We start from the raw sequence: 25,326 nt of genomic DNA, 5'->3' as shown, positions 1-25,326 counted from the left end.
ATAATGTTTGTATGTAATCACGAAATTATATGCTTGTTAATATATACAAATATTAAACCACGATCTTTTCCCGGAGGGACAGAGACATCTTTCTACTTGCCACGATCTCTGCATACTTCTTTCGTTTCGGGTATTGACCTGGCCCTTTGCCAGGACGTCTTTAATTTGATCAAGATACGTTCGTCTAGGCCTTCCCACTCCGCCCTTTCTCTCCACACTCTCCTTGTATATTTGCTTTGTCAACCTGCTTTTTTTCACCCTCTCCATATGACCAAACCTTATAAGCATACCCTCTTCTTTCTTATCTTAGCATATTCTTGTAAATAAACTGTTATAAATTAGATACATATTATTAAACTGCTATTGTTTCGGAGTAAATTAATTTAATTTTAATAATATTTTAGTACGCGTTCTGGTTTGTGTTTATAGTTTCCGTTTACTGGCGTTTACCCGCAACTTCGCCCGCGTGAATTTAGCGCCATCTACAAAAAGTCAATAAAGTGGTGTTGAAATGTTACATAATAATGAATAAAAATTTTGAATTTGAATTAATTATACTCTAGTCGACTTTTGTATTGTACGTGTGTGCGAGATGCTATTGTTTTATTTCTTCGCGCTGTTTTCACTTGCTTGACCTTGAGTCATTCTATTTCTGTAGTCATTGCCATCAATTTGAAAAAATAAACGCGGGAATCCCCGGACGCTGTCAGTGTTTACAATTGATAGGTGTCTCTATATATATCGTACTAGCTTTCCGCCCGCGGCTTTGCCCACGTGTAATTCGGTTATATATAGCGTTTTTTAATGATCTCGTGTATGTTAAAGAGACGACTGAAAGTTGTCATACAAAGTCTTTTTTTTTAAGGATGGGAAATCATCAAATGACCTCTCCCGCTCTGGGTGGAACGGAAGGGAGTGTCAGACTTTTACTGACTAAAACCCACCTCGTTCCTTCAGTTGCCCTTTGCGTTCCGGGGCCACGGTATCTCGTTAGAACTTTCCCGCAGCCCCGGCTCAGTTTATCCCGTTTAACCCTTGGGGGTTGACATTTCAAAAATCCCTTCTTAGTGCTCACTTATGTTACTAAAGGAACCTCTGTTCAAAATCTCAGACTCCTATACCGAGCGGTTTCGGCTGTGCGTTAATAAATCAGTCACCCAATCGCACCCCCTAAATCACGATTGGAGGGTAGTTTGAAAAAACTTATTATGTCAAACATATTTACTTGCCTATGTACGTGTTCATGCCAAGTTTCAAGTTTATAAACCCAAGGAAAAAGATTTTTCATAGAAACGTTTTTACCCCTTTTCCCCCCCTTGGGGGTTGAATTTCCAAAAATCCTTTCTTAGTGCTCCCCTACATATCCCAAGGAACCTACATTCCAAATTTCAGCTGTCTACGACCAGTAGTTTCGACTGTGCGTTGTCTGTCAGTCAGTCACTCAGTAACGGAAGAGTTTTATATATATAGATTTAATTAAACATAGTAGGTATTATGTTTAAGTAGGTACTAACCTACAATAAATAATGTATGTATGTTGTAACGGAGGATGACCCGAATTCGGAAAGGTTAAATTACTCGTAGGTATGTATTCCAAATTTCTTCATACGGTAGCGAGACTGAAATAAAATATAATTAAATTGCTCTAAGCTTTAAGAACAATAAACATTCCAGTATAGATCTATTTCCCTTGCGGGGTAGGCAGAGTCAACAGTCTTGAAGAGAGTAATAGGCCACGTTTAGCTGTTTGGCTTTATGATAGAATTGAGATTCAAGTTGTGAGTTGTTGTGGGAAAGGAGGAAATTGTGTTCTTGGACGTCCCCGTCCTAACGAATACTCATTTTGTTGCTTTCTCTTCACTACTGAACCTATCTTTTTGATATTTCGCGTTCAAAGCTAACAGTCTGGAGAAGGACATGGACACGATGTATGGTACTTTTTTCCCGATAAAAACTATAATTATTTCATGTGGAATTATCGAATAACCTTTCAGTAAAACATCCTACATATAGAAGTGTTCATTACACGTAACAAATTAAAAGATCGTTACTTTTCGTAATGCATTCATAGCTTCTCCGAGGTTGCTATTATAAAAGTCTTTGGTAATAGCATTTTATGAAGTTTAATATATTGGAATCACATTTTTTCTGTATAATAAATAAAGGTAACGGTAGCAACATAATCAGCGATTATTACGAAAGATATCTTCAGTAGAGTTAAGTATCTCTTTCATCTCGCGTCGTTGCGTGCTTCCTAACAAAATATTTTGCGAACCATTCAAAGAGTACAAAGAGTGTCAATGTTCAAACTGTAACAAAATATTTCCATTATCGTAGTTATAATTAGCGAAATTATTAGGTATGTAAAACAATCTTTTGGTAAATCCCCGCCATTGAGAGTAGTCTTTACGACTTCAGATAAATAACATAAATCCTTGTATTGTTACTTTATTTGTGTACTAGGGTTCCGTAGTTAGCTTACAAGTTTGCCATGTATGTCTGTGTTCATGCACTTTAAAATATTATGTTACGGGAAAAATGTACTTTAAAACAAATTAAAATAAAACTCCACTCTTCCTGAACTAATTTAAAACTGTATATTTTCGTAAGAGAATTAAACATTATACATTAAATACAAACGGGACTTATTTGTTAACAATTTGCTCTTCAACATGTCTTTCGATCGTCACTTTTTTATTTTATGTCCTCCGCGTAGGAGTATCATTCTGTATACATATATCCTGTGTCGTTTTCGTGCTCCACACTAAAATTAAACATTTAAGATTCAATAACATCACGTCTTTATTCCTCGCGTAGCGCAGACAGAGCTTAAGGCCTAAAAGAGCCAACGCCACGTTGGCCATCAGTAGGGTTGCCATCCGTCCGGGTTTCCCCGGATTTGTCCTAGTTTAGAGAGCATCCGGGGAGCGTCCGGGGAAGGTTTCATTTGTAGACCGGGTTTTAAAAAATTAATAAATAATAAAATCTGGGCCGCCCGCGAGACACGCACTATACTCGCACACCACGATCAACCGACGAACCAAATATATTCACCGTTAAAAAAGCTGATTTATATAAACAATCTGTAAATGATTCTGTGTTGTTAAAATAATTAATAAATAAAAAAAGGGATTTATGACATTTTCAAATGTCTTTTATTGCATTGTATATGTTTAAAAGATCTTGTTGACATGTCCGGCTTTCGGACTCTAAAATCCGGGGATTTCACGAGTCTTGTCCGGCTTTCCAAATTTTAGAGATGGCAACCCTAGCCATCAGCATTGCTGGGAATTTAGTTAATAATAAAAAATATGTAGGTAAGTATGCAACTTTCTTTCTTTTATGGAAAATTTTAATGACGATCGACTCAGTAGTGATTTGAGAGGTAACAAATAATTAAACCAACTTTACATGGGTAATATTAGTTGAAACAAGGACGTGATATATGTATGTATGTGTGGAGAGAGTTTGCCGCACGGCGCGGTCCCGTCCGCTGCGGCAGACATGTGGCTGGCGCTGGCGGCGGCGGCGGCGCTGGCGGCGAGCGCGGCGGGCGGCGGCGCGGCGCGGGCGGAGGTCCGCGGCGCCGTGCGGTTCGGCGCGCTGTTCGCCGTGCACGGCGCGCCCGCGGCGGCGGTGGCGGGCGCGCGCTGCGGTGCCGTGCGGGAACATTACGGTAGGCAATACTCTTTTTCTAAACCATGTTTGTTCCAAAAGCAAATACCCATGTTACAACAGGCCCCACACTTTGAGTGTTTTAGATTTTAATTTATCTTGAAATTAAACTTTAAACCTATACGTTCATAAAAGTTTAAAAATTATTTACAAAATTTTATATCATGGCTGGCATACATACATAGGTATACATATGTTATGTAGTAGATTTATATGAATTTCAACTTTGTATTATAAGTAGGTAGGAGTGGAATCTGAGTAAGTGAGAACAGGACATGGCGGAACTATTATATAAGGCTTGATGATTATAACCCAAAAAACAAAATGGAAGCAAACACACAGCACTGAGCTGTACGTGAGTCATGTTTAGAGCTCGATCGTCATAAAAGGAACATCTTCCACTGTTGAAGCTCCTATTCAACCTCCTTTGTGCCGCATTGACGCAATGCACGCGTCCGATTGTTTTTTGTTTTACTTTTCGATTTACGAATTATAGTCAAATTTTATTCAAAAACAGCTCCGTATTTTTATTTTACAAATCCCAAAAATAATAAGCGACACTTCAAGACATGGTCCAGGATCGTAGCCGGATACCATTTTAAGGATCAGCTATTTATATATTTATTGGAAAAATCTCCATCAAGACTGAAAGTTTGGACGGAAAAATTGGCCATTACAATACATACAATCTGCGGAGTCATTTGCAAGAAAATATTTGTGTGGTGTTGAGCGTATTCATTAAATGTAGGTAGTATAACCCAACACTCTAAAGGTATTTTCATCCAGCAGGTTAGTAAATAAGTTTTTATTAATATTATATAACTTATTTAGGTCATTTTATTTCATTCAAATACTCATTGCGCTGTGAACAAAAATCAATTTTGTTGTAACTTTGTTCAACAATTATTTCGTTGAATTAAGACTAAATTGTACTTAAAATAGGTATTGTGTGCATTAAAGCAACATTATTTAGTTTAATTCGTTATAAAATTTGCGAAACATTGATAATTTAAATTGTTTGTTCACATCATTTAATTTTCGCGCGTGGGTTCATATTTTTTCGCATTCCGTTCCAATTTCAAATCAGTCTATTTTTTATGTGTCGCTTACTTACAGCTGTTTTATTTTTTAATATTATCTAATTTGTGTTTAATGTCAACATATTTCATTGCCTCTCACGCATAGGTAAATTAAAAGTAAAAATTTAAAAAATATTTTACTATTCAATTGTAACAAAAGGCGATATTAAGTTGCTAGCTATTTACGTACTATTTACCTTGTAATAATACAGATAAATAAGTACATACATTGTTCAGTTTGCAGTTTTATAATACAGTTTCCTTTTTTTTACTTGATGACTAATGATAATAATTAGATACTTCTCGTAAATTTTTATTATATAACGTGATTTGTTAGCAGCTGTATAGTGATTAGTATACGTGTACTTGTGATCTTATTTACCTTTTGCATTGTATATAAATTCCAGGTTCACAACACTCGTTTCCCAGAATGTCGAACGAGAAGGAACTCATTAAAAAGCGAGCTAGCTTTAAAGGGCGTTTGACTTCATTTATAAATTACTTAGATTCACTTAGAAGCATTACTTTGGATGATGCGATCGCCAGAGAATTACAGTTGCGTATTGGTAAGATGGAATCGTTGTTTGAACAGTATGACGAGGTACAATTACAATTAGAATGTGTAGTTGATAATCCTGAAGCCCAGTTTATCGAGCGACAGGAGTTTGAGTCTCGTTATTATAGAGAAATAGCTAGGGCTCAAGGTATATTGCACGCGCAAACAAACTCAATGCCGCTGTTGAGCGCAGGCAGCGAGGAAGGTTGTCGTGCAAATCGCCGTCTTGTGAAGTTACCTACAATTCAGCTTCCAAAATTTAGTGGTTCTTACGAAAATTATTTGGAATTTCGAGACACTTTCACTAGCCTCATACACGATAACGATGATATTGATGAAATAAATAAATTTCACTATTTACGCACTTCTTTAGAGGGGTCCGCTGCTGTGGTGATCCAATCAGTTCAATTTTCCGCAAGCAACTATGCAGTTGCATGGAAACTTCTGTGTGATAGGTTTGATAACAAACGTCTTTTACTACAAAATCACGTCTCAGCTTTATTTAATATTGAATCTATCACAAAAGAGTCATCTGTTGTGTTAAAGCGATTAATTGATCAAGTAAATAAAAATCTGTGTGCGCTTGAGTCCTTGAACGAACCTGTTAGGCAATGGGATACTCTTTTAATTCATATCATTACTCATAAATTAGATCAAAAGACATACAGAGAGTGGGAGGAATACAAGGGACGTATGGATCAGAACCGGTCCATTACTTTTGATGATTTTTTAACGTTTATTCGCAGTCGTGCTGATTTATTAGAAACACTGGAGTTGTCACGTGGTAACCAGTCATATAATAAGTTTACACCTAAAATTAAGTCTATGGTGGCGGTATCAGGTAACTCTAGTCAGCAGTCGAATGCTGAAACAACCCAAAGGACTTGTCCAATGTGCAAGGGTAATCATTTCTTGTATAATTGTTCTCAGTTTTTGGCTTTGACTGCTGAGGCCCGTTTGAACTTGCTACCTGGTTATAAAGTATGTTTTAATTGTTTTCGAAGAGGGCACTTTGCCAACTCGTGTAAGAAACCAGGTTGCAAGGTATGTAAACGACGCCATAATACACTTATTCATGTAAATCAGCAGGCACGTCAGGGAAATAGCTCTCCGTCGGAGACATCATCGTCCGCCTCTCCACCACAGCCCGCGTCTAACAATACGAATGACGTTGCGTTGTCAGCAAATGTACGTAACGGGCATTGCGAGGTACTTCTGTCTACTGCTTTAATTAAATTATACGATAACAATAATCGTGAGCATATTGTTCGTGCAGTGTTAGACAGTGGAAGTACATCGAGTCTTATGACTGAAAAACTGTGTCAACAGTTGAACTTACAGACTAGTCAGGTTACCGGCTCAATCCTAGGCATAAACAATTCTGTTTCGAATGTAAATAAAACGTGTCATACACGTATGACATCGATAGATAACAGTTTTTCTTCCGAAATTAATTGTTTCGTTTTGCCTACGATAACTAGTAGTGTGCCGCGTTCTGAAATAAATATTTTTAATTTTGAAATTCCGCCTAACATTTGTTTGGCCGACCCTATGTGGTATAAACCTGCCGAGGTTGATATATTAATTGGTTGTGATCTATTTTGGGATTTATTAGGTACACAACAATTACGGCTAGGTAAGGGGAAGCCAGTTATATGTGAGACAAAGTTAGGTTGGATTATCTCAGGTCCTATTTATGATAAGTACATCACAAATAGTACGCGAACATGTCATATCAAGTGCAACTTCACACATGTTGATTCTGAAACTACTCAATCTGCAGTTGATATTCAACATGATTTAATGCGTTGGCAGTTAGAGGAAGTAAGTGCAAAGTCACCTAATTATTCGCCTGAGGAACACATGTGTGAGGAACACTTTATCGAGAATACATCTCGTCTTGAAGACGGTAGGTTTAGTTAGGCGCACGTATACCTTTAAAGGGTACTCCTGAATCTTTATGAGATTCAGTATCACGAGCAAAGCACTGTCTTATATCTTTAGAGCGTAGGTTAAAGAGTAACCCTGAATATTATTTACTTTTAAATAAGCAGAGTTTGCCTAAGAAAAGACAACTCATTAAATTTAATATTTATATAGATGAAAATAATTCATGCGAGTTGGAGATCGTATTGACAACTCTGACTCTTTTCTATTGATAAAAAGCACCCTATACTTATACAGTCCACTCATGTCTTTACCAAATTATTGTTTGATTATGAACACAAACGGCTTCTGCATGCTGGTCCCCAATTATTATTATCGTCTATAAGGGAGACTTATTGGCCTATTGGTGGTCGAAATTTAGCAAAAGCTTGTTATCATAAATGTGTTATGTGTACGCGTATGAAGGGTAAAATTGTTACACGTTTGATGGGAAATTTACCACAGCAGCGCATCGCTCCAGACGGTTATCCTTTTCAAAGTGTTGGAGTCGACTATGCCGGTCACTCATGTGTGCTAGTCGTCAAGGTCGTGGCTGTAGGTTAGTGAATGTGTATATTGCACTATTTGTTTGTTTTACCACCAAAGCTATCCACTTGGAGCTAGTTGATGACCTCACAAGTAACAATTTTATACTCGCATTGCGTCGATTTATTTCTCGTAGAGGTAAACTTACCAATCTTTATTCAGATAATGGTACCTCGTTTACTGGAGCTTATAAAGGAATTTCTGAATTTCTGAAAAATAACTGTAATTCTTTGAGTGATAGTGCAGCTTCTGAATCCATTCACTTTCATTTTATAACCGCGCACGCGCCCTATTTTGTGAGTCTCTGGGAAGCGGGTGTAAAGTCGAGTAAGTATCATTAGCATAGAGTGTTGGGCAATTGTAATTTAACTTATGAGGAATTATACACTACGCTCACACAAATTGAAGCTGTATTAAACTCCCGGCCGATTACACTGCTCTCATCGGATCCAACTGATCTGTCTCCGTTGACTCCAGGCCATTTTCTTATTGGACGTCCTCTTACATCCTTACCACAAGATGATTACCAAGGCTCGTTGGAGCAAAGAATATATAGCTGAACTTCAGCAAAGGACAACGTGGCGTACTAATCAAGATAATCTGAAGCTGGACACTTTAGTAGTGGTGAAGGATGATAACCTCCCGCCGCTAAAATGGAGATTAGGATGAGTCGTGGCAATTCACCCTGGACTTGATGGCATCGCACGCGTCGCCGATATAAGAACAGCAGCTGGTGTGATCCGCAGGGCATTTAGCAAAATATGCCCATTACCAGTATTTTCTACGACGGGTTGAAAGCTCGAACCTATAGCTTTCAACGCCCGGGGGCATGTTGAAGCTCCTATTCAACCTCCTTTGTGCCGCATTGACGCAATGCACGCGTCCGATTGTTTTTTGTTTTACTTTTCGATTTACGAATTATAGTCAAATATTATTCAAAAACAGCTCCGTATTTTTATTTTACAAATCCCAAAAATAATAAGCGACACTTCAAGACATCCACCGACTAGAAGCGACGCCTGGGGAACCGCGGCTTCAACGATAAAAGTCGGACGATGTATTTGTGCCTCAATCCTTCGAAACTTTGCTCTCGAGATTCTGTATAACTACTTTCTGTTATTGGCCGATGGTGAAGCATGCATCGCTGTCACTGGCTATTGGCGTTCGACGTAGAGATTTCGCCACATAGGTTCAAACACTCGGTGCAGGAATCCAGCGCGTAGAGGCGACGCTGCGCGCGCTGGACGCCATCAACGCGGACCGGCAGCTGCTGCCGGGGCTGGCGGTGGGCGCCGAGCTGCGCGACTCGTGCTGGGCCGCGCCCACGGCGCTGCGGCAGACCATCGACCTGGTGCGCGACGCCATCGCGCCGCCCGACCACGCCAGCGCCGAGCGCGTTTGCTTAGCGGTATTTATTTCGGTTGTATAATTTTTAAGAAATAAAAAGTTGTTGAAAATACATACATATATGCATAAAATCACACCTCTTTCCCGGAGGGATAAGCAGAGAATACATCTCTTCACTTGCCACGATCTATTTTTATAATAGACTAGCGGCCCGCCCCGGCTTCGCACGGGTGGACATATTTTTGTGTTTTATTTATGCCTATGTCACTTTTGAAGGTCTATTCTATATCTGTGCCAAATTTTATCAAAATCGGACCAGTAGTTTTTGAGTTTATTCCACACAAACATACAAAAATACAAATCTTTCCTCTTTATTATTAGTGTGGATTGGAGTGCGCTTAATCTCAATCTGCCTTCTTTTGCTTCATCTCTACTATAGTCGTTTGCCGCGAACTTGACCTCGCGAAAACATCTTGTTTTACAAGTTGTAAAACATTTTTGCCCACGAAAATTCTATTGGCAGACCCTACACACCTTTAAAATTTTATCAAAATCAGACCAGCAATATTGTTACACATTTAATTGCCTGAATGTGCAGGTTTCTTCACGATGTTTTCACTCACCGTAAGAGCATCGTTTAGTATTCAAACTAATGTACATAACTTCGAAAATAGTCACTGCTACATGGCCGAGGTGGCATCAAACTTGTGCCTTTTTGCGCCAAACGCATTTTAATTTTCGCCCGGATTCCATGCACATGTACCTACAAAAATATAATTTCGCCACAAGTTTATTGATAGACCTCTATCGGTTCGCTCGGTCAATTGAAAAACCTAGTTCCTGAAACAAGTGATCTTGCGTAGGCCGCAATAGTATGAGAAACATAAACCTGCTTATCTTCCCGTGCATATTGTAATTGTGTCCCGTGCATAAAGGAAAATGCTTCAAAAACAAGACAAGCTGAAGTCTTTATGAGACTATGGGGTCTGTAAGATTACCTACTCTATAAAGTATGAAGTCGTGATATCTCGAGAAGACTGAAAGGCCACGTCTAGCTGGCTGGCCTAATGATGGAGTTGTGATTCAAATAGTAAAAGATTGCTAGCCCATCGTCTAAAAGAAGTTCATTACCCGTTTCGTTAGTTGACGGGAAGAAAAGTAATGGCTCATTAAAATTAAAAGCAAGTGCAAGTTCGCAGCGAGCAAGCAGAGCGGCCCTCGAGCGCCGCGCCCTCGCGGCCGAGGGCTCTCCGTCAGCGGGGTGACAGCACACGTAGCTAGGTGCTGTGTATTGCCGTGACCTCTGATGTAGACGATCAGTTAGATGGTTTCATGGCGGAATTCAGTTTAATTATTTTTACGTATAATATTGAGTCATAAGAACGTACGATCGCGTTCATATCTGCAGTCATAGTTTTAAAATTCTTACGGGTTAAAATAGCGTGCACTGTGGTTCCAATAGATACACACACACATGCATATTTAAAAAGAATAAATATTCCATCAAATGAATACGGTCTTTAATACCAATGATTACTAAGAAAAACAGTTTATTATTCTATGACATATAACATAACAAAAAAGACGGTAATCAACGATGGCCGAACTGGGCCCGATAATTGTCGATCGAGATATCGTCGTCTCTCATTATTTGCATAAGATTTGCCTATAGAGGGATGCCTGCGACTGCCAGACTTATGACGTTTTAATAAGGTTGAAAGTTTATCTGCACACGACCCTAACATAGGTAGTGGTTCCTTTGAAAGTTATTGGGTAGCAATTTTATTACTTGTGTGAGCAAGTGAGACCTAAGATATATGAGATAATCTCGCTTGCTCACACTCGCTTGTTCTAGTTACTAGCGTTACTTGGATTTCGAAGATATTCAAGGATTTTTTTTGCCTATTAAAAAAAAATATTGTGGTACTGACAATTTTTAATGTTTCAAGGTGCCATTTGAACTAAGTAACTGACTGACTAACTAACTGATATCTAAGAATTACAAAGAGGGAGAAAATAAAACATTCAATAATTAAAATTAGTAAATTTTATTGAAAGTTAACCTATAGTTTTGTTTACATATCGATGATTATATAAAGCTATACATACAGCATATTACACTAATTGTATCATCTACTTATCTCCTGTTATTAAGGTTACAGCTTAATTATTCGTTTTCATAAAGAAAAGATATTGAAGCTGTCCTTAAATACTATCTAAGTAATTAGTAGTTTTAATATAAACTGGCAGAACCTTTCACGCACTATATGGACTCGATGCACAGGGCACAAATGATATTGTTGGCATATCATCAATCGGATAATTATACCGCACAGTTGGTAACATGGTTTCTTCCAGCACTTGCACATAATCAGCAGCTGTAGCGCGTCCTGCTATCCACATCTGTTCCCCAGGTCCAGCAGCACTCATCCAGCCCCACATATTTACAGATATGTGTCCAGACTCCATATTTGGCACAATATTTTTTTCTTCATACCGAGTTGCATTTCTTCGCCATAAATGAAGCCTACCGTGTAGTGATGACTTAAATGAACTTTTCGTCCGTAAATATCGCTTCTTTCCAGGCAAAATCCAAATACTGCCCAGCAAATTCTAAACATCTTTGCTTATTTATTTCGGATAAATACGGCTTTCTTGCTGGCTGTCTGTGGTGTAGTCCCTCACGATGCAAACTCGACGAACAGTAACCACTAATGTGTCGAACTGTTCCGCAAATATTTTGGTCAGTATGAAGCCATTATTTTCGTACTGTTCCACCATGGATCTCCGCTGTGTGGCTGTCGCTGTGTGGATTATTAGCGGACGACGGTCGCTGCGCGGTCGACTTTTTACACTACCCTCTTCTTGATGGCGCGTTACCCAACGTTTCACCGCTTGTTGTTTATTGTGTTATTTGTGTGAATGTGTGAGTGATAGCAGCGGTGCAAGCTATAAAGTTTTGCGAACTATGACTGCAATTATGAACGCGACCGTACATGTTTATTTAGTAATTTTACATTCACATTGCTAAAAATATTTTTTTAGATCCAGTTCCAGATCCAGATAATAGTCAATAGTCATTAATAATAAGTGCGCAACATTAGTATATATATTTCTGCTCGTGTTTTCGAAAACGGCTCTTACGATTTCGTTGAAATTTGTAATAATTATGAAATTTTGATCTTGCTGGGTCCCGCATCTGGGATAATTCTTAATTCCATATTTTCGCCCAAAATAATTTTCCTCTATGATGGTTGTGGCGGTAAGGAACTATTCGCCCAGTAGGGAGTGAGTTGCCTGCTAACATTATGTTAGCGTCCATAGCTTTTGTGATTGAAAAAAAAAATGATTGATGTTGTTGGTTGAAACAATACCAAAAAACACAGAGCGGAGCACGGTCCCTAGGTACGTACGTTCGGACTACGAACATAAAATAAAATATTGATGTCATACTAAAAGTAATTAGGTACCTACCTTTGTTTCCTTAAGGGAATCTTGACCTGTAAGAAGATTCCAACAAGTAGTATAGGTATAATACAAATCCCTAATATAGTATACAGAAGAAAGTATCACTGCGCCGACTTTGGTTCTGGTTGCTTGCACGCTGTATGTAAATTGTATCTATATATTTGTCAACACAAACAACACACACATATAAAAGAATCAAATATATATGGTACCTACTGTGTTTTCAGACTGCAAAAAAAATATTATTTCTGTCTTGAGGATGTGTGCCTATTCCCTAGTCGCTTTTTACGACATCCATTGGAAAGAGATAATGGTCATGTTCTAAAATGCCGGACACTACACGGTACAATATTTATCTCAATGCTTTGATGAACCAAGGAGACGCCCGGGCCGGCCGCGGCGGCCCCGCTCCTGGGCGTGCTGGGGCCGGGAGCCAGCGCCGCCGCCGTGCAGGTGCAGAATCTGCTGCAGCTCTTCTCCATCCCGCAGGTTCCGTTCATCTTTCTTTTTGTTTCACTAATTATGAGAGATTGTTGTTTGACACTTTTGAAAGAGTCTGAAAGTGGATTAAGGATGAATGAGTTACTCGTCAAATGTCTGCTCTATGCCGACGATCAGGTTATGCTAGCGTCATCAGCGGAAGAGTTACCGGAGATGGTGAACTGTATGCAGCTTTGAATAAGAAAGGAATGAAAGTGAACATAAGTTAAACTAAAATATTGGTTTTTGAAATGGGGAAAGAAATGACAGCATGTACCTAATATTTTGATTGGAGGAGACAAAGTTGAGGAAGTGAAAGAGTTTGTATATCTAGGATCAAAGTTGACATTAGATGGCAAGTGTGATAGTGATATTGAAAGGAGACTGAACGCGGAGAACATGGTGAATGGAGCTTTGCTTGCCTTTATATGAGCAGTTAGAAACTGTCCATAAATGCTCGCCTGGCTATACATAAGGGCGTGTTGGTCCCGACATTAATGTGATGGTAGTGAAAGTATGGGTGTGGCAAAAGAAGCACGAAAGCAGAATAAATGCGGTGGTCATTGTTTTTTTGTGACGTCCACCGATTTTTGCTTTTACTATTATTTATGGTATTTCTAAGTTTTTTGCTGGATCTATTGATGATTTTTTAGATCCACCGATGATGATCCACCGAGCACCGATCGGGTCATCCAGGTACTTTTTAAATAAACAAAGTGTTGTAAGTCCAATTCCACAGCTTCCATTGGCCGACGGCTGGGTCACAATCAGCCTTCCATCTGCTTCTTCTTTCAAAGTCGATACTTACTTACGACTGCAAGTTGCATCCATAACCCTTATATCAGTGTATCCCAAAGTATGAGTCGCGACCCAGTGGTGGGTCGCGAGCGAACATTGAGTGGGTCGCGAGCGAACATTGAGTGGGCCCTGCCTGTAGAACGACACACCACCCTACCGATCCAACCGCTGAACAGCGGGCGACTGATAGACATGTGTAAACGTACTGCGAGTAATATATAGCGCGTAATATGGCTTGACCGCGTACTGATACCTACAGTACATATAACCCGGTAAAATTTAACATGACACTGACATTAAACAGTACGCAGCACCTACGGCACCACCGCGGGCGGTCGGCTTGGCGCCGGCGGTTCCGAGACGAATTTCGATTTTGATTTGGAAATTAGAGCAGTATTACGTTACTCATAAAGATTAAATTTTTATGGCAGACACTGCTTCATACTTAAGACATAAAGGCATAAATTATAACTGACGCGCTATTTCGAAATGTTAGTATTACATATTTTTATTTTTATGTAAAAACTGTAATGGCGAAAAATAGAAAACAATTTCATTCTTCCCATTGAAATAACTTTTTTAATGTAGTTATTTAATTAAGTAATAAAAAAATGTAAATTTTAACTTTGTTTGTTATTTGAAAAGTCCTTCATTTATATTGGTAACGGTTTAATTTCCTAGAAGTGGGTCCCGAATTCGGAAACTTGTATAAGATGAGTCTTAGTCCAAACAACTTTGGGAACCTCTGCCTTATATTATTTTTTGTGTACATCGACCTTTTTATTTGTTATGAATTAATAATCTAAAAACTAAGCAGATATTAAAGAAATGTGACAGAGATATCTAAAAATTACGACGGGTGAGGAACTGTAATGCTGAGGCACTTTTCCACCACATGGCTCTACCAACATCCTCGGCGAATAATAATCCTCGGTACCCTCGTGTTAGTTTTTCTACTAGAAGACCTTTCTAGACTCCTTAAAAATCTCTTTAGTGTACCTTCAGTTCTATATAACTAACCTTACGTTAAGGCATTGAGACATGCGGCAGGTGTCGTACTCGGCCACCTCGCGGGAGCTGTCGGACCGCGCGCGGTTCTCCACGTTCTTCCGCATGGTGCCGCCGGACCAGCACCAGGCGCGGCTGCTGGTGGCGCTGCTGCGCGCCCACAACTGGACCTACGTGCACGCCGTCCACACCGACGGTGACACTCACTAGCCTTGCTGTAGTGTGATGCGATACCTTACCCACGATCCCTTTGCACGCCGCATAATTTAATAATGTGAGAAGGAACGAAGACGTCGAGTGAGTCTACTGGATTTCAACGTATATCGTAGCTTGTAGCCAACGTGTAATAAAAAGATCGTAACTGTATTAATATATTTTGTACTAGTCACTATCCAGCACAGTGCTGATAGGGTAATTTTTTTTACTTATAAAGAAACTTGTTTTTTATTGATAAAAGTATCTGCTATAACCCCTCCTGCTTCTCACCGCACCACCTAAATAGTTCCTAATTTGCCATTGGAATGATAGCGGACTGTAGGTGTGATGTTGGAACCAACATGAAACACATTTGTTGTTTGTCTTCAACAATAGTTATTTAAACTCTAGTGGGTACAAAGCACCAAAAAAGGAAGGCGCGGGCACATCGATGGTTATTTATTATTAGTAGCTAATGTTACCACTATTATGTTGGGAATCCTAACACCCACACGTTGGGTGCTTTACTTACACTTTATCATTCCTTTAAAGCCTCGTCAAATATGTAGCGTTGTATAAAGAACAACTTGAGATCTAGTACACCTGCATGTGCCTTAAGTTTTAATCAGATTTAATTAAATCAATATTATCAAAAGGCAAATAATGACAGAAGGTAGCATTTGACATTAACCTTATATCCAATTTGGCTACGTCTAGTACCTTGTCTGGGCCGCCTTAATCCATGATGCTAATAAATGATAGAGAGCTACGGTCAGAGTGGAATGGCAGCATTCCGCGAGGAGGCGGCGCGGGGCGGCGTGTGCGTGGCGCGGGAGGAGGCGCTGCGCGGCGCGCCGTCCGCGCGCGAGGTGGACGGCGCGCTGCGGCGGCTGGCGGCGGGCCCGCGCGTGGCCGTGTGCTGGTGCGAGGGCCGCACGGCGCGCGCGCTGCTGCAGGGCTTGCAGCGCCGGGCGGAACTTGCACAGGGTAATACTTGAATTTGGCAAGAGATGCTTTTTTCTTTATGGCAACCAAACTTCTTCATGAGCTTATTTTAACCAGCGCCGAGTTTAAATCAACCTTCATCATAATTTTTTTTACTTTATAATGGTCGTCGGTCGTTGGAAAATTTTTCACCACAAACGACCGCTTTGTGTTCCCACCTAAAAGCCCGGCTTGAGATGTTTCCTCCTTCTTTTGTAAAGTCCCCTAATATATTCATTCTTACCTATCACTTCATACTATATATACATCTTTGAACAATTAATTCCATCATTTAGCCACGTACCCCGTAAGGGATAAAGACTTGAACAATTTAAAAGTTTAATTCGCCTTATCACACTATAAAATCCTATGGTCGAAATCGATCATTTTTCAACACTCTAAAAGACACAGAAGTCTTTCAGAGTCTCTCATTTTTCAACACTCTGAAAGACTTCTGTGTCTTTCAGAGTGTTGAAAAATGATCGTTACTTGCAGCATCAGGGGAATCGCCACCCTTGCTCCGACTAGTAGGCAGCGACGGCTGGGCGGACCGGCGCGACGTGGTGGCCGGCCTCGAACCCGCGGCCCGCCTCGCGCTCACCCTGCGCATCAGATCGCCGTACCTACACGATTTCGACCGCTACTACCACGCGCTCACGCCACACAACAACAAGAGGAACCCCTGGTTTCAGGTGCTTTCGGTGTATCCTACTATATTCAATCAGTTTTATGTACTTTCTTTTTTTCTAGTAGTAGGGCATTCTAGTAGCGGGCTGGACAAAGGGTTGAAGATATTTCTCTTTACAGGAATTTTGGGAACAGAAATTCAACTGCTCGTTGGAGACCGAACCGGCGGCTGGTGTTCGGAAATGCACGGGTATGATTGATTAAATGTTTTCATATCACATGAAACTTGTATTAGATTCAAACAAATATTTAAATCAAATCAAATCAATCAAATACGACCATCACTTTGGACTGAGGCTCTGGGTCTTTTTTGTCAAATAAGATACACATATTTCCACTTACCACGATTCTTCGTAATCCTTTCGCTTCAACCACGTTCTTAATTATTTTCATGCAAGCACGGTAGTTTAAAATACTCTTGACATAACTTTTTGCTAGAATGTACCTCATTTAATCAACGTATGTTCGTCTAGGCCTTTCCTATCCAACCTTCCCATTTCCATACCCCTTGTTACGTACTAAGTCAGAGATATCTAGAAATAATGGAAGTTACTTTATATGTGTTAGGATCAGAATCGCTCACCAGCGGCTACACGCAAGAGCCCAAGCTAGCGCTGGTGGTGCGCGGCGTGTATGCGTTCGCGCACGCGCTGCACGACATGCGCCGCGCGCTGTGCCCCGCCAGCCGCGAGCCGCTCTGCGCCGCCATGCTGCCCTTCAACGTTACTCTGTATCGGCGACATCTGGCCAGGGTCCGCTTCCGCGCCCCCGACGGAGGACTTGTCGCCTTTGACGACAACGGAGACCCTCCCCCTGAGTAAGGAATTCGACTACTACGCGTGTAGGTATAATCATAACCTAATTTTACGCCGTTATTTAATTTTGGATTGCGCAATCTGTTCCCCTGCAGAGTCTAGGCACACAGAATTATTATTATGTACAGGAGTAAGTACACTAAACGCCATTTTGATAATATCCTTAGACTCAAAAAATATTTATATTTTGTACGCCTAATTAGGTTAGAAGTGAGAAGCTTGTATCAGAAGAAATAACTGTTACATCAATTGTACAAATATATATTTGGATTTAGAAACGCCTAATCTGCCAAGGATATCTGACAGCCTTGATTCTCCCAGTTTTGGTCATACCAACATGTTCATAGCGACCATCAAATCATCCTATGACCTTTTATTTCGAGAGCAGCCGGCAGACGGTGCAAAGTAATCACAAAAATATAATTAAAATTGTTTACAGACTAAGTGAATACGACGTGATGAACTTGGTGAGTGACGGCGCTGGCGGGTGGCGGTACGTGCGCGTGGGCAGGTGGCGGCGCGGCGCGCTGCGGCTGCGAGGGGGCGACCACGCGGCCGCCAGGTATACCTTCGTTTATTGTCATATACATATGTCACGATGACTGGGGCAGCGACCGGGATCTCTACAACAGAGTAGGGCGGGCAAAGGGCGACACGTAAGGAGTGACAAGTGATCCTGTTGGGCAACAAAAGTAACGCATGAAAGGAAACTGCATGCGGGTGAGATGCGAATGTTAAAATGGATGTGTGGAGTGACAAGAGCTAAAATATGTAATGAGAGAACATAAGAGAAAGTATAAAAGTAACATGAATTGAAAAGAATAGCTGGTACGGTAATAATTAAGGTTGGTACGGACTTACTTATATGAAAGTGGAAGGTTTTAGAAATAGGAGAAGTCGGAAGAAAGTATGAGTAGTAAAAGAGTCACAAGTGATATGGTTAGGGACAGACGCAATTGTTAAAATCTTACTGTACCGACCCCATGGGGACAGGTAACGACAATGAGGAAGAAGTTGTGTGTACACCTGACTTCGGGGTTTTCATTAGTACCCAGCTGGCGAAATGTTTGTATAAAGTAAATGTACCATGATAAATAAATGTATGTGTGACAGACGTGCGGCCGGCGTGCGCGGCGCGTGCGGCGCGGCGTGCGCGGCGGGGCAGTGGCGGCGCGCGGGGCGGGGCCGCGCGCGCTGCTGCTGGACGTGCGAGAGCTGCCCGCCGCTCGCCGTCGTCGCGCGCCCCGACAGCGGCTGCCGGCTGTGCCCGCCGGGCCACCGGCCTGACCTCACAAGAACACGTAAGTTACTCGTAGCAGTGTTCAGTGCAACCTCATTGATACGTATAAAATTATAAAAAAAGCATAATGACAATATAATTTGAAAATATCTTGATTTTTGGTTGTCATATTATGTAGTTAAAAAAGATAGTTTGTAAGATCAATTATTAAAGATTTCGAGTTCATTACAAAGATCCAAGTTTTATTTAGTGCTTTAACATTTGGTCCTTCGAGCCGGATTGCTTTGTAGCAATATTGAAAAGACAAATATAGCGAGTACTGTGTTTTCATATTGCTATAGAAAATTGCATGTACATAGTTCCGGTGTAAATAAGTAGTTATATTGCCCAACGCAAAGTCCACAATGCAGTCTATTATTCGATTACAAAAAGATATTTTGTCGCGTATAATAAACGCTCATAATAAATTTAAGAACACAACTGAAGAGATGTTGACTGAATATTTTTTAGAAACGAGATTGCATTGTTTAGAAGAACATTGGAAACAATTTTCAGAAAAACATCAAAACTTATATATAATAAGTTAGATCAAAGTTCATATGTACAAGAAGATGTGTATTCGAAATGCGAAGACGAGTATATAGAATTTAAATGTCAATTAAAGGAATCTCTCAGACAATTAAATGAGAAAAATATAAATAGTAATCAAAGATGTAATCCCGCTTCATCAGTTAAGTTGCCAAGAATTACTATTCCAAAATTTTCAGGCGAGTACACGGAATGGACATCATTTCGGGAGTTGTTTCTGTCCATGATTCACCATAATGATAACCTGAATTCTGTTCAAAAATTACACTACTTAAAAGCTCACCTTTGCGGGGAAGCTGAACAATTAGTCAGACATGTGCCGATTACTGCTGAAAACTATAGCCACTGCTGGACTACATTAGAATCACGTTACAACAATAAAAGGTATTTATGTAACTGTATTTTGCAGAGATTATTCAACCAGCGAAATCTAACGATCGAGTCTTCGGCTGGAATCAAAGAAATTACCAACAATACATCTGATTGTTTAGCTGCGTTGAGTAACTTAGGTGTTAACATAAGCACATGGGATGGTATTATTATTTTTCTAGTGAGTTCAAAACTAGACCCTGAGACAAAAAAGCAATGGGAGCTTCATTCTGTCGCTGACAGTCGCACTGAATTGCCTACGTTCAAACAATTTCAAGAATTTTTGACAAGTCGATTTACGGCGCTGGAGTTTATTCAACCATTTGATACGCCAGAACAAAGCACAGATAGCGTGAAGTTAAGCAATGTAAATAGTATGAAAACATTCCATGTATTTAGGATGTTTTGCGAATTTTGTGGTGACAGTCACAAACTTTGTTTTTGTAAAAAGTTCGCTCAAGAGTCCTATGAAATACGTCATAATTTTGTAAATAGTAGAAATATGTGCTATAATTGTTTAGGGGGAAACCATTGTTTAACTCAATGCAGAGTAACTTTTAATTGTAAGATATGTAAAAAAAAGACATCATACTCTTCTTCATCCCCCTGAGACCTCATGTGTAAATGCCACAACATATAAAACAACAACTAATTCTAATGATATTGCACCTTCTTTCGTTAGCGATGTTAGACATGTGGCTGAAGACGTACTATTAGCTACTGCTCAAGTGCATGTAGAGTCGAATTCCGGTAACTATCACGTAGTACAAAGTTTAATAGATCAGGGTTCTCAAGTATCATTTATTTCAGAAAAAGCAGTTGATATATTACAACTACGTAAGGAACCTACAAAACGCGTTATAGTGGGTCTAGGAGGTGATCAAAAAACGATGGTTTCTGATTATCAGGTACAGTTAAAAATTCAATCACGGCTTAATCCGAAAACAGAAATTTATGTAAAGGCTTTTGTTTTGAAGCAAATCACATCATATATTCCTAATAAAAAATTACGACCATTTAATTGGCCCGAACTAAATTATATTGCTCTTGCGGATCCCATGTATTCAGTCCCCAATAATATTGATTTGCTTCTCGGTGCAGATGTGATGAGCGAAATAGTACAAGAAGGCATTTTGAGAGGCCCGCCTGGAGCGCCTGTAGCGCAGTGTACGAAGTTAGGTTGGCTTTTATTTGGTCCAATTGGATAGCAACACAATATTGTTTTAATTTAAATATGAAAATAATCATTGTTATAGAAGTTCATGATTTTGTTAACTTAGTATTATGTTGTACTTATATAATTATGTTTTAAGTTATTACTCGTATTTTCTAGTTCAAAAATAATGCAAAAGTTCAATTGTTTATTGCATTTAAAGCAATTATTATTATTTTAAGTTTTGCTTAAAGAGGTAAGTATTTGATATTTGTGGCATCCCCTCATGGCGGGCGGTAGTAGAAGGACCTGCCACGAGGTCCTTGGCGGGCGGTATGTTCAGTGCAACCTCATTGATACGTATAAAATTATAAAAAAAGCATAATGACAATATAATTTGAAAATATCTTGATTTTTGGTTGTCATATTATGTAGTTAAAAAAGATGGTTTGTAAGATCAATTATTAAAGATTTCGAGTTCATTACAAAGATCCAAGTTTTATTTAGTGCTTTAACAGGCAGGATTTTTGTCTTATTTATAATGGCGTTACTGATAAAAGCCGTATCATTTATGTCATTATCCAATCACAGAAAATTAGCAAATAATTTTAATGTGAATCCATCCTTGCAGATTGCTTACCATCACCAATCGAATGGGGAAGCGGAGGTAGATGGGCGCGCTCGGTGGCGGGCGCTGCCGGCGCCAGCGGCCTGGTCGCGGTGGCGATGTGCGCGACCACGTTCTGGCGTCACAGGAACACGCCAGTCGTGAAGTCAGCTTCAAGGGAGTTGTGCGTGATGTTGCTCTGCGCAGCGGCGGCTTGCCACGTGGCGGCGCTGGCGGCGGCGGCGCGGCCGGCGGCGGTGCCGTGCGCCGCGGTGCGGGCGGCGGCGCCGGCCCTGGGCGGCGTGTACGCGGCGATCCTCGCGCGGACGTTACGCGTGGCTCGGCTCGTGGCGGCGGTGGAGAAACGACCGACTTCACGCCCTAGGTTGCTCTCGTCTCGCGCTCAGGTCTTGTCTCTCATATACGTTTATATCCCTTGCAGAGTAGACAGAGTCAATAGTCTAGAAAAGACTGATAGGCCACGTTAAGCTTAATGATGGAATTGAAATTCAAATAGTGACAGGCTAGCCCATCACCTACATGAGGAATCCCGAATTTTAAAGCCTATCCCTTAGTCATCTTTTGCGAGATCCATGGGAAAGATATGAGTGGTCCAATTCTAGAGTGCCGGGAGCCACATTATCAGACCGCCGTACGTATGATGTCGCAAATAAATTGATATATCTGAATAATGCCAAATACAGATTGTTGCGGGTTTTTGACGACAGTAAATTTTTCCAAATTGTGTTAATTACTTGACACAAAACTTGTGTTTGCGATAACAAAATAAAAGCTTCACATATCTTGAACTCGACCGTGCGCAAACATTTTCTTAAAAGTAACGTAAGGTAACAATTTTGCTAGGTGTGGATGTGGGTATGCCTGAGCTCTCCCGGCGCAGTGCTGGCGGCGTGGGCGGCGGCGCGCTGGCCGCCCGGGACGGTGCTGCTGCACCCGGGGCGCGCCCGCGCCGTGCTGGCGTGCGGCGGGGAGCGCGCCGAGGCTCAGCTGCCGCCGCTGGCGCCTGCACTGCTACTGCTTGCAGCCTGTGTGATACTCGCTGTATGTAAATCTACCGTGAACAAGTCTTTCCTCCCACTATAAAACGAAAACACTTCCGCTGCTTGTTTTTGAGCAATCTTCCTTTAAACCACTCTTGAGCCCGCTTCACACATGCGCTCGTCAGCGCCGACGTCGTCGTGGGCCTTGAGCTCAAATTGTAGGAGACGACGGCAAGCACCCCGACGGGATTTGATACCCTGGCGCATGGGTTGCGCGCTGGTCTGGATACGCTGGCGGCATTCTACCTCCCCGAGACCAGTAAACAGGCTAGTGTGGCGGTGGACACCCGGAAATGGTTGAAGACCAATAATCAGTTGTCTCGGCTCTTTGGTGTCGAGACACTTGGTCCTTGGGGCAAGGGCGCGCGGGAGCTTCACAAGGCGCTCAGCAAACGTCTGAGGGAGGTGACACGTGACCCTCGCGCGGGCAGCTTTTTTGCGCAGTGATTTTTGCAATACAACAGTCCGCGTGATGGGAACCCTTCCTAGGGGTCAATATTTAAATTATCTTTTTAGTCTATAATTAAGATTATTTTTTTTACATAATTAAATAATATTATTTTCAAATAGATATAATTATATAATACTGACGTTATGTTTTAGTTCAGCCCAAAAAAACATCTGTTCTCTTAATAATTGTCGTATCTTTCACAACATTCTGGTTGAATTCGAATAAATATATTTTCAATCATGTAAAAAAAATACATCATAATTATTTTGGGCAGATTCGCACTCGTCGTTTGCCACACAACCTGAACGAGACGCGCTTCGTGGGCGCGGCGGCGTACGCGACCGGCGTGACGTGGCTGGCGTTCTTCCCGCTGTACGCCGCCGCCGAGGCGCGCACGGCCACGCTCGGCGCGTGCGCGTCCCTCTCGGCAGGCGCGTGCGTGCTGCTGTCGCTCGGCCCGCGCGTCTTCGTGTGCTTGTTCCGCCCTGCGCGCAACACGCGCCAGCATTTCCTAACCGCCACTTCGATTCGATGCCATCTCGGAAAATATCGCCCTGACAATCAAGAGCAAGCTAACGTCGCGTGCGCCACCTCCCCGCCAAAACAGAAAGGTAACATAGACAAGGACTAACATTATATAGGGATTTAGCTCTAATAAGAAATAAATAATTATTATAATTTATTATGACGTCCCAGAATTAACACAAATATACACCAAAAAAACGTACGAGCTACGTGCCGTGTGGTTCCCGGCACCAATAAAAAAAGAATAGGACCACTCCATCTCGTTCCCATGGATGTTATAAAAGGCGACTAAGCGATAGGCTTATAAACTTGGGATTCTTCTTTTAGGCGACGGGCTAGCAACCTTTCACTATTTGAATCTCAATTCTATCATTAAGCCAAATAGCTCAATGTAGCCTATCAGTCTTTTCAAGACTGTTGGCTCTGTCTACCCCTATCAAGGGAAGGGCAAGGGATATAGACGTGATTATGTGTATGTATGTATGTAAAACATACGAATTTTTAAGCGGTAACAATCAATCGAATTGACCGAAATACATAATATAATAAGCAGAAAGACGTATTGATATATGGCTAGGTAGTAATTAGGTGGGATTAATGTATGTCGTACTTATACGTAGAAGTCAGGCAGTTAGCTCACACACTTCACACGCGTTTCAGGCGTTGATGGTAAATTTAGTATTTTATGAGACTTGCAATATATGCGACGACGTTTCCATTTATCCATTTTTACAGTATCAGCATCAGCAGCGGTGCAAACCGAGGAGACGAGAGAGGCGTGCCGTGAGGAGAGTTGCGCGGCGGCAGGCGCATGCGCGCGGGTGTTACGCACGGCCGGCGCGCGCGCCGACGGCGAGGAGTACTCCGACGTGCTGATCGTGCTGATGCAGCACCACCACACGATACCCCCCGGCATTACCGACCTGCACTGACTTTATTCCGTGCCACCCGCATAATTAACTACTACTCGAACGGAAAATAGAAATAAATATTTGAATATTATTATTTTATTATTTAGCAAACCTTTTACTCCGGTAAAAACCGGAGCGGACTGCTGTCGAGATTTTCTCATAATAATTGTCACTAGTGTCAAACTGGCGTAGGTATCCCTTCGCACGTACGCGCAGCTTCGCTTCAAGACGTCCGCTGTGAAGTTACTGTATGTATTAGGCTATTGTTTTTATTAAAAATAAACACTAAATAGTTATATCCCAACGAATATAATAATATTATGAATGCGAAAGTAAGTTTGTTAGTAGCTAACTTCACGCGTTATTTACGGAACCAATCATCTTGAAAGTAGGTCTCTTAGTCTCGCATAGGTATATATCATTCAGAGTTGAGTCTGAAGGGCATAGAGTACCTTTCAACCCGGGAAAAATTGTAGTAATTAATAGTAAAAGTTAGTTAAGTGCCGTGCGGTTCCCGGCACAAATAGAAAAAAGAATAGGACCACTTCATCTCTTTCACATGGATGTCGTAAAAGGCGACTAAGGGATAGGCTTATGAACTTGGGATTCTTCTTTTAAGCGATTTTCTAGCAATCTGTCACTATTGAAATCTCGATACTATCAATAATTCAAAAGTTAAACTTGGCCTATTAGTCTTTTCAAGACTGTTGGCTCTGTTTACTCCGCAAGGGATATAGATGTGAATTATATGTATGTATAAGTTAGTTTCATATAGTACTATACAATATGCAAACATTTGTAATATAAATTTAATCTGATCTGATCTGTTATATAAATTTAAGACCTTATTGATAGAT

The 25,326-nt window shown here is 40.9% G+C and overlaps 1 protein-coding gene across 2 annotated transcripts; it reads left to right on the top strand.

Annotated features, from left to right (window-relative positions):
• The first annotated feature begins 896 nt into the window (after positions 1-896).
• On the top strand, positions 897-24,526 carry LOC106134074 (metabotropic glutamate receptor 1). Of its 2 annotated transcripts, XM_060945464.1 has the most exons (15): positions 897-1,928; positions 3,375-3,676; positions 8,991-9,190; positions 12,976-13,086; positions 14,926-15,079; positions 15,841-16,065; positions 16,558-16,754; positions 16,870-16,939; positions 17,317-17,566; positions 18,004-18,126; positions 18,678-18,865; positions 21,546-21,928; positions 22,386-22,583; positions 23,308-23,644; positions 24,294-24,526. In XM_060945464.1, the coding sequence occupies exons 2-15, from the start codon at positions 3,454-3,456 to the stop codon at positions 24,488-24,490; spliced, it is 2,856 nt and encodes a 951-aa protein (XP_060801447.1). In that variant the 5' UTR covers positions 897-1,928; positions 3,375-3,453; the 3' UTR covers positions 24,491-24,526. The 2 variants fall into 2 exon arrangements, with proteins under 2 accessions (XP_060801447.1, XP_060801446.1); XM_060945463.1 differs by lacking the exon at positions 897-1,928 and having other exon boundaries at positions 2,784-3,676.
• The last annotated feature ends 800 nt before the right edge of the window (positions 24,527-25,326 follow it).

This window comes from Amyelois transitella, chromosome 8 (genome assembly GCF_032362555.1).
Source record: "Amyelois transitella isolate CPQ chromosome 8, ilAmyTran1.1, whole genome shotgun sequence".
Classification (NCBI taxonomy): Eukaryota; Metazoa; Arthropoda; class Insecta; order Lepidoptera; family Pyralidae; genus Amyelois; species Amyelois transitella.
The sequence above is the reverse complement of the archived record's forward strand: the minus strand, read 5'-3'. Positions and strand labels throughout refer to the sequence as shown.

What these genes read in the sequence shown, in the direction of transcription:
- LOC106134074 (XM_060945464.1), top strand. Translation starts at nt 3,454, where the DNA reads ATGTGTGGAGAGAGTTTGCCGCACGGCGCGGTCCCGTCCGCTGCGGCA. An exon ending in AACGGAGACCCTCCCCCTGA is followed by an intron (nt 17,567 to 18,003) that starts GTAAGGAATTCG and finishes AATTGTTTACAG; the next exon opens with ACTAAGTGAATACGACGTGA. An exon ending in GGCGACCACGCGGCCGCCAG is followed by an intron (nt 18,127 to 18,677) that starts GTATACCTTCGT and finishes TATGTGTGACAG; the next exon opens with ACGTGCGGCCGGCGTGCGCG.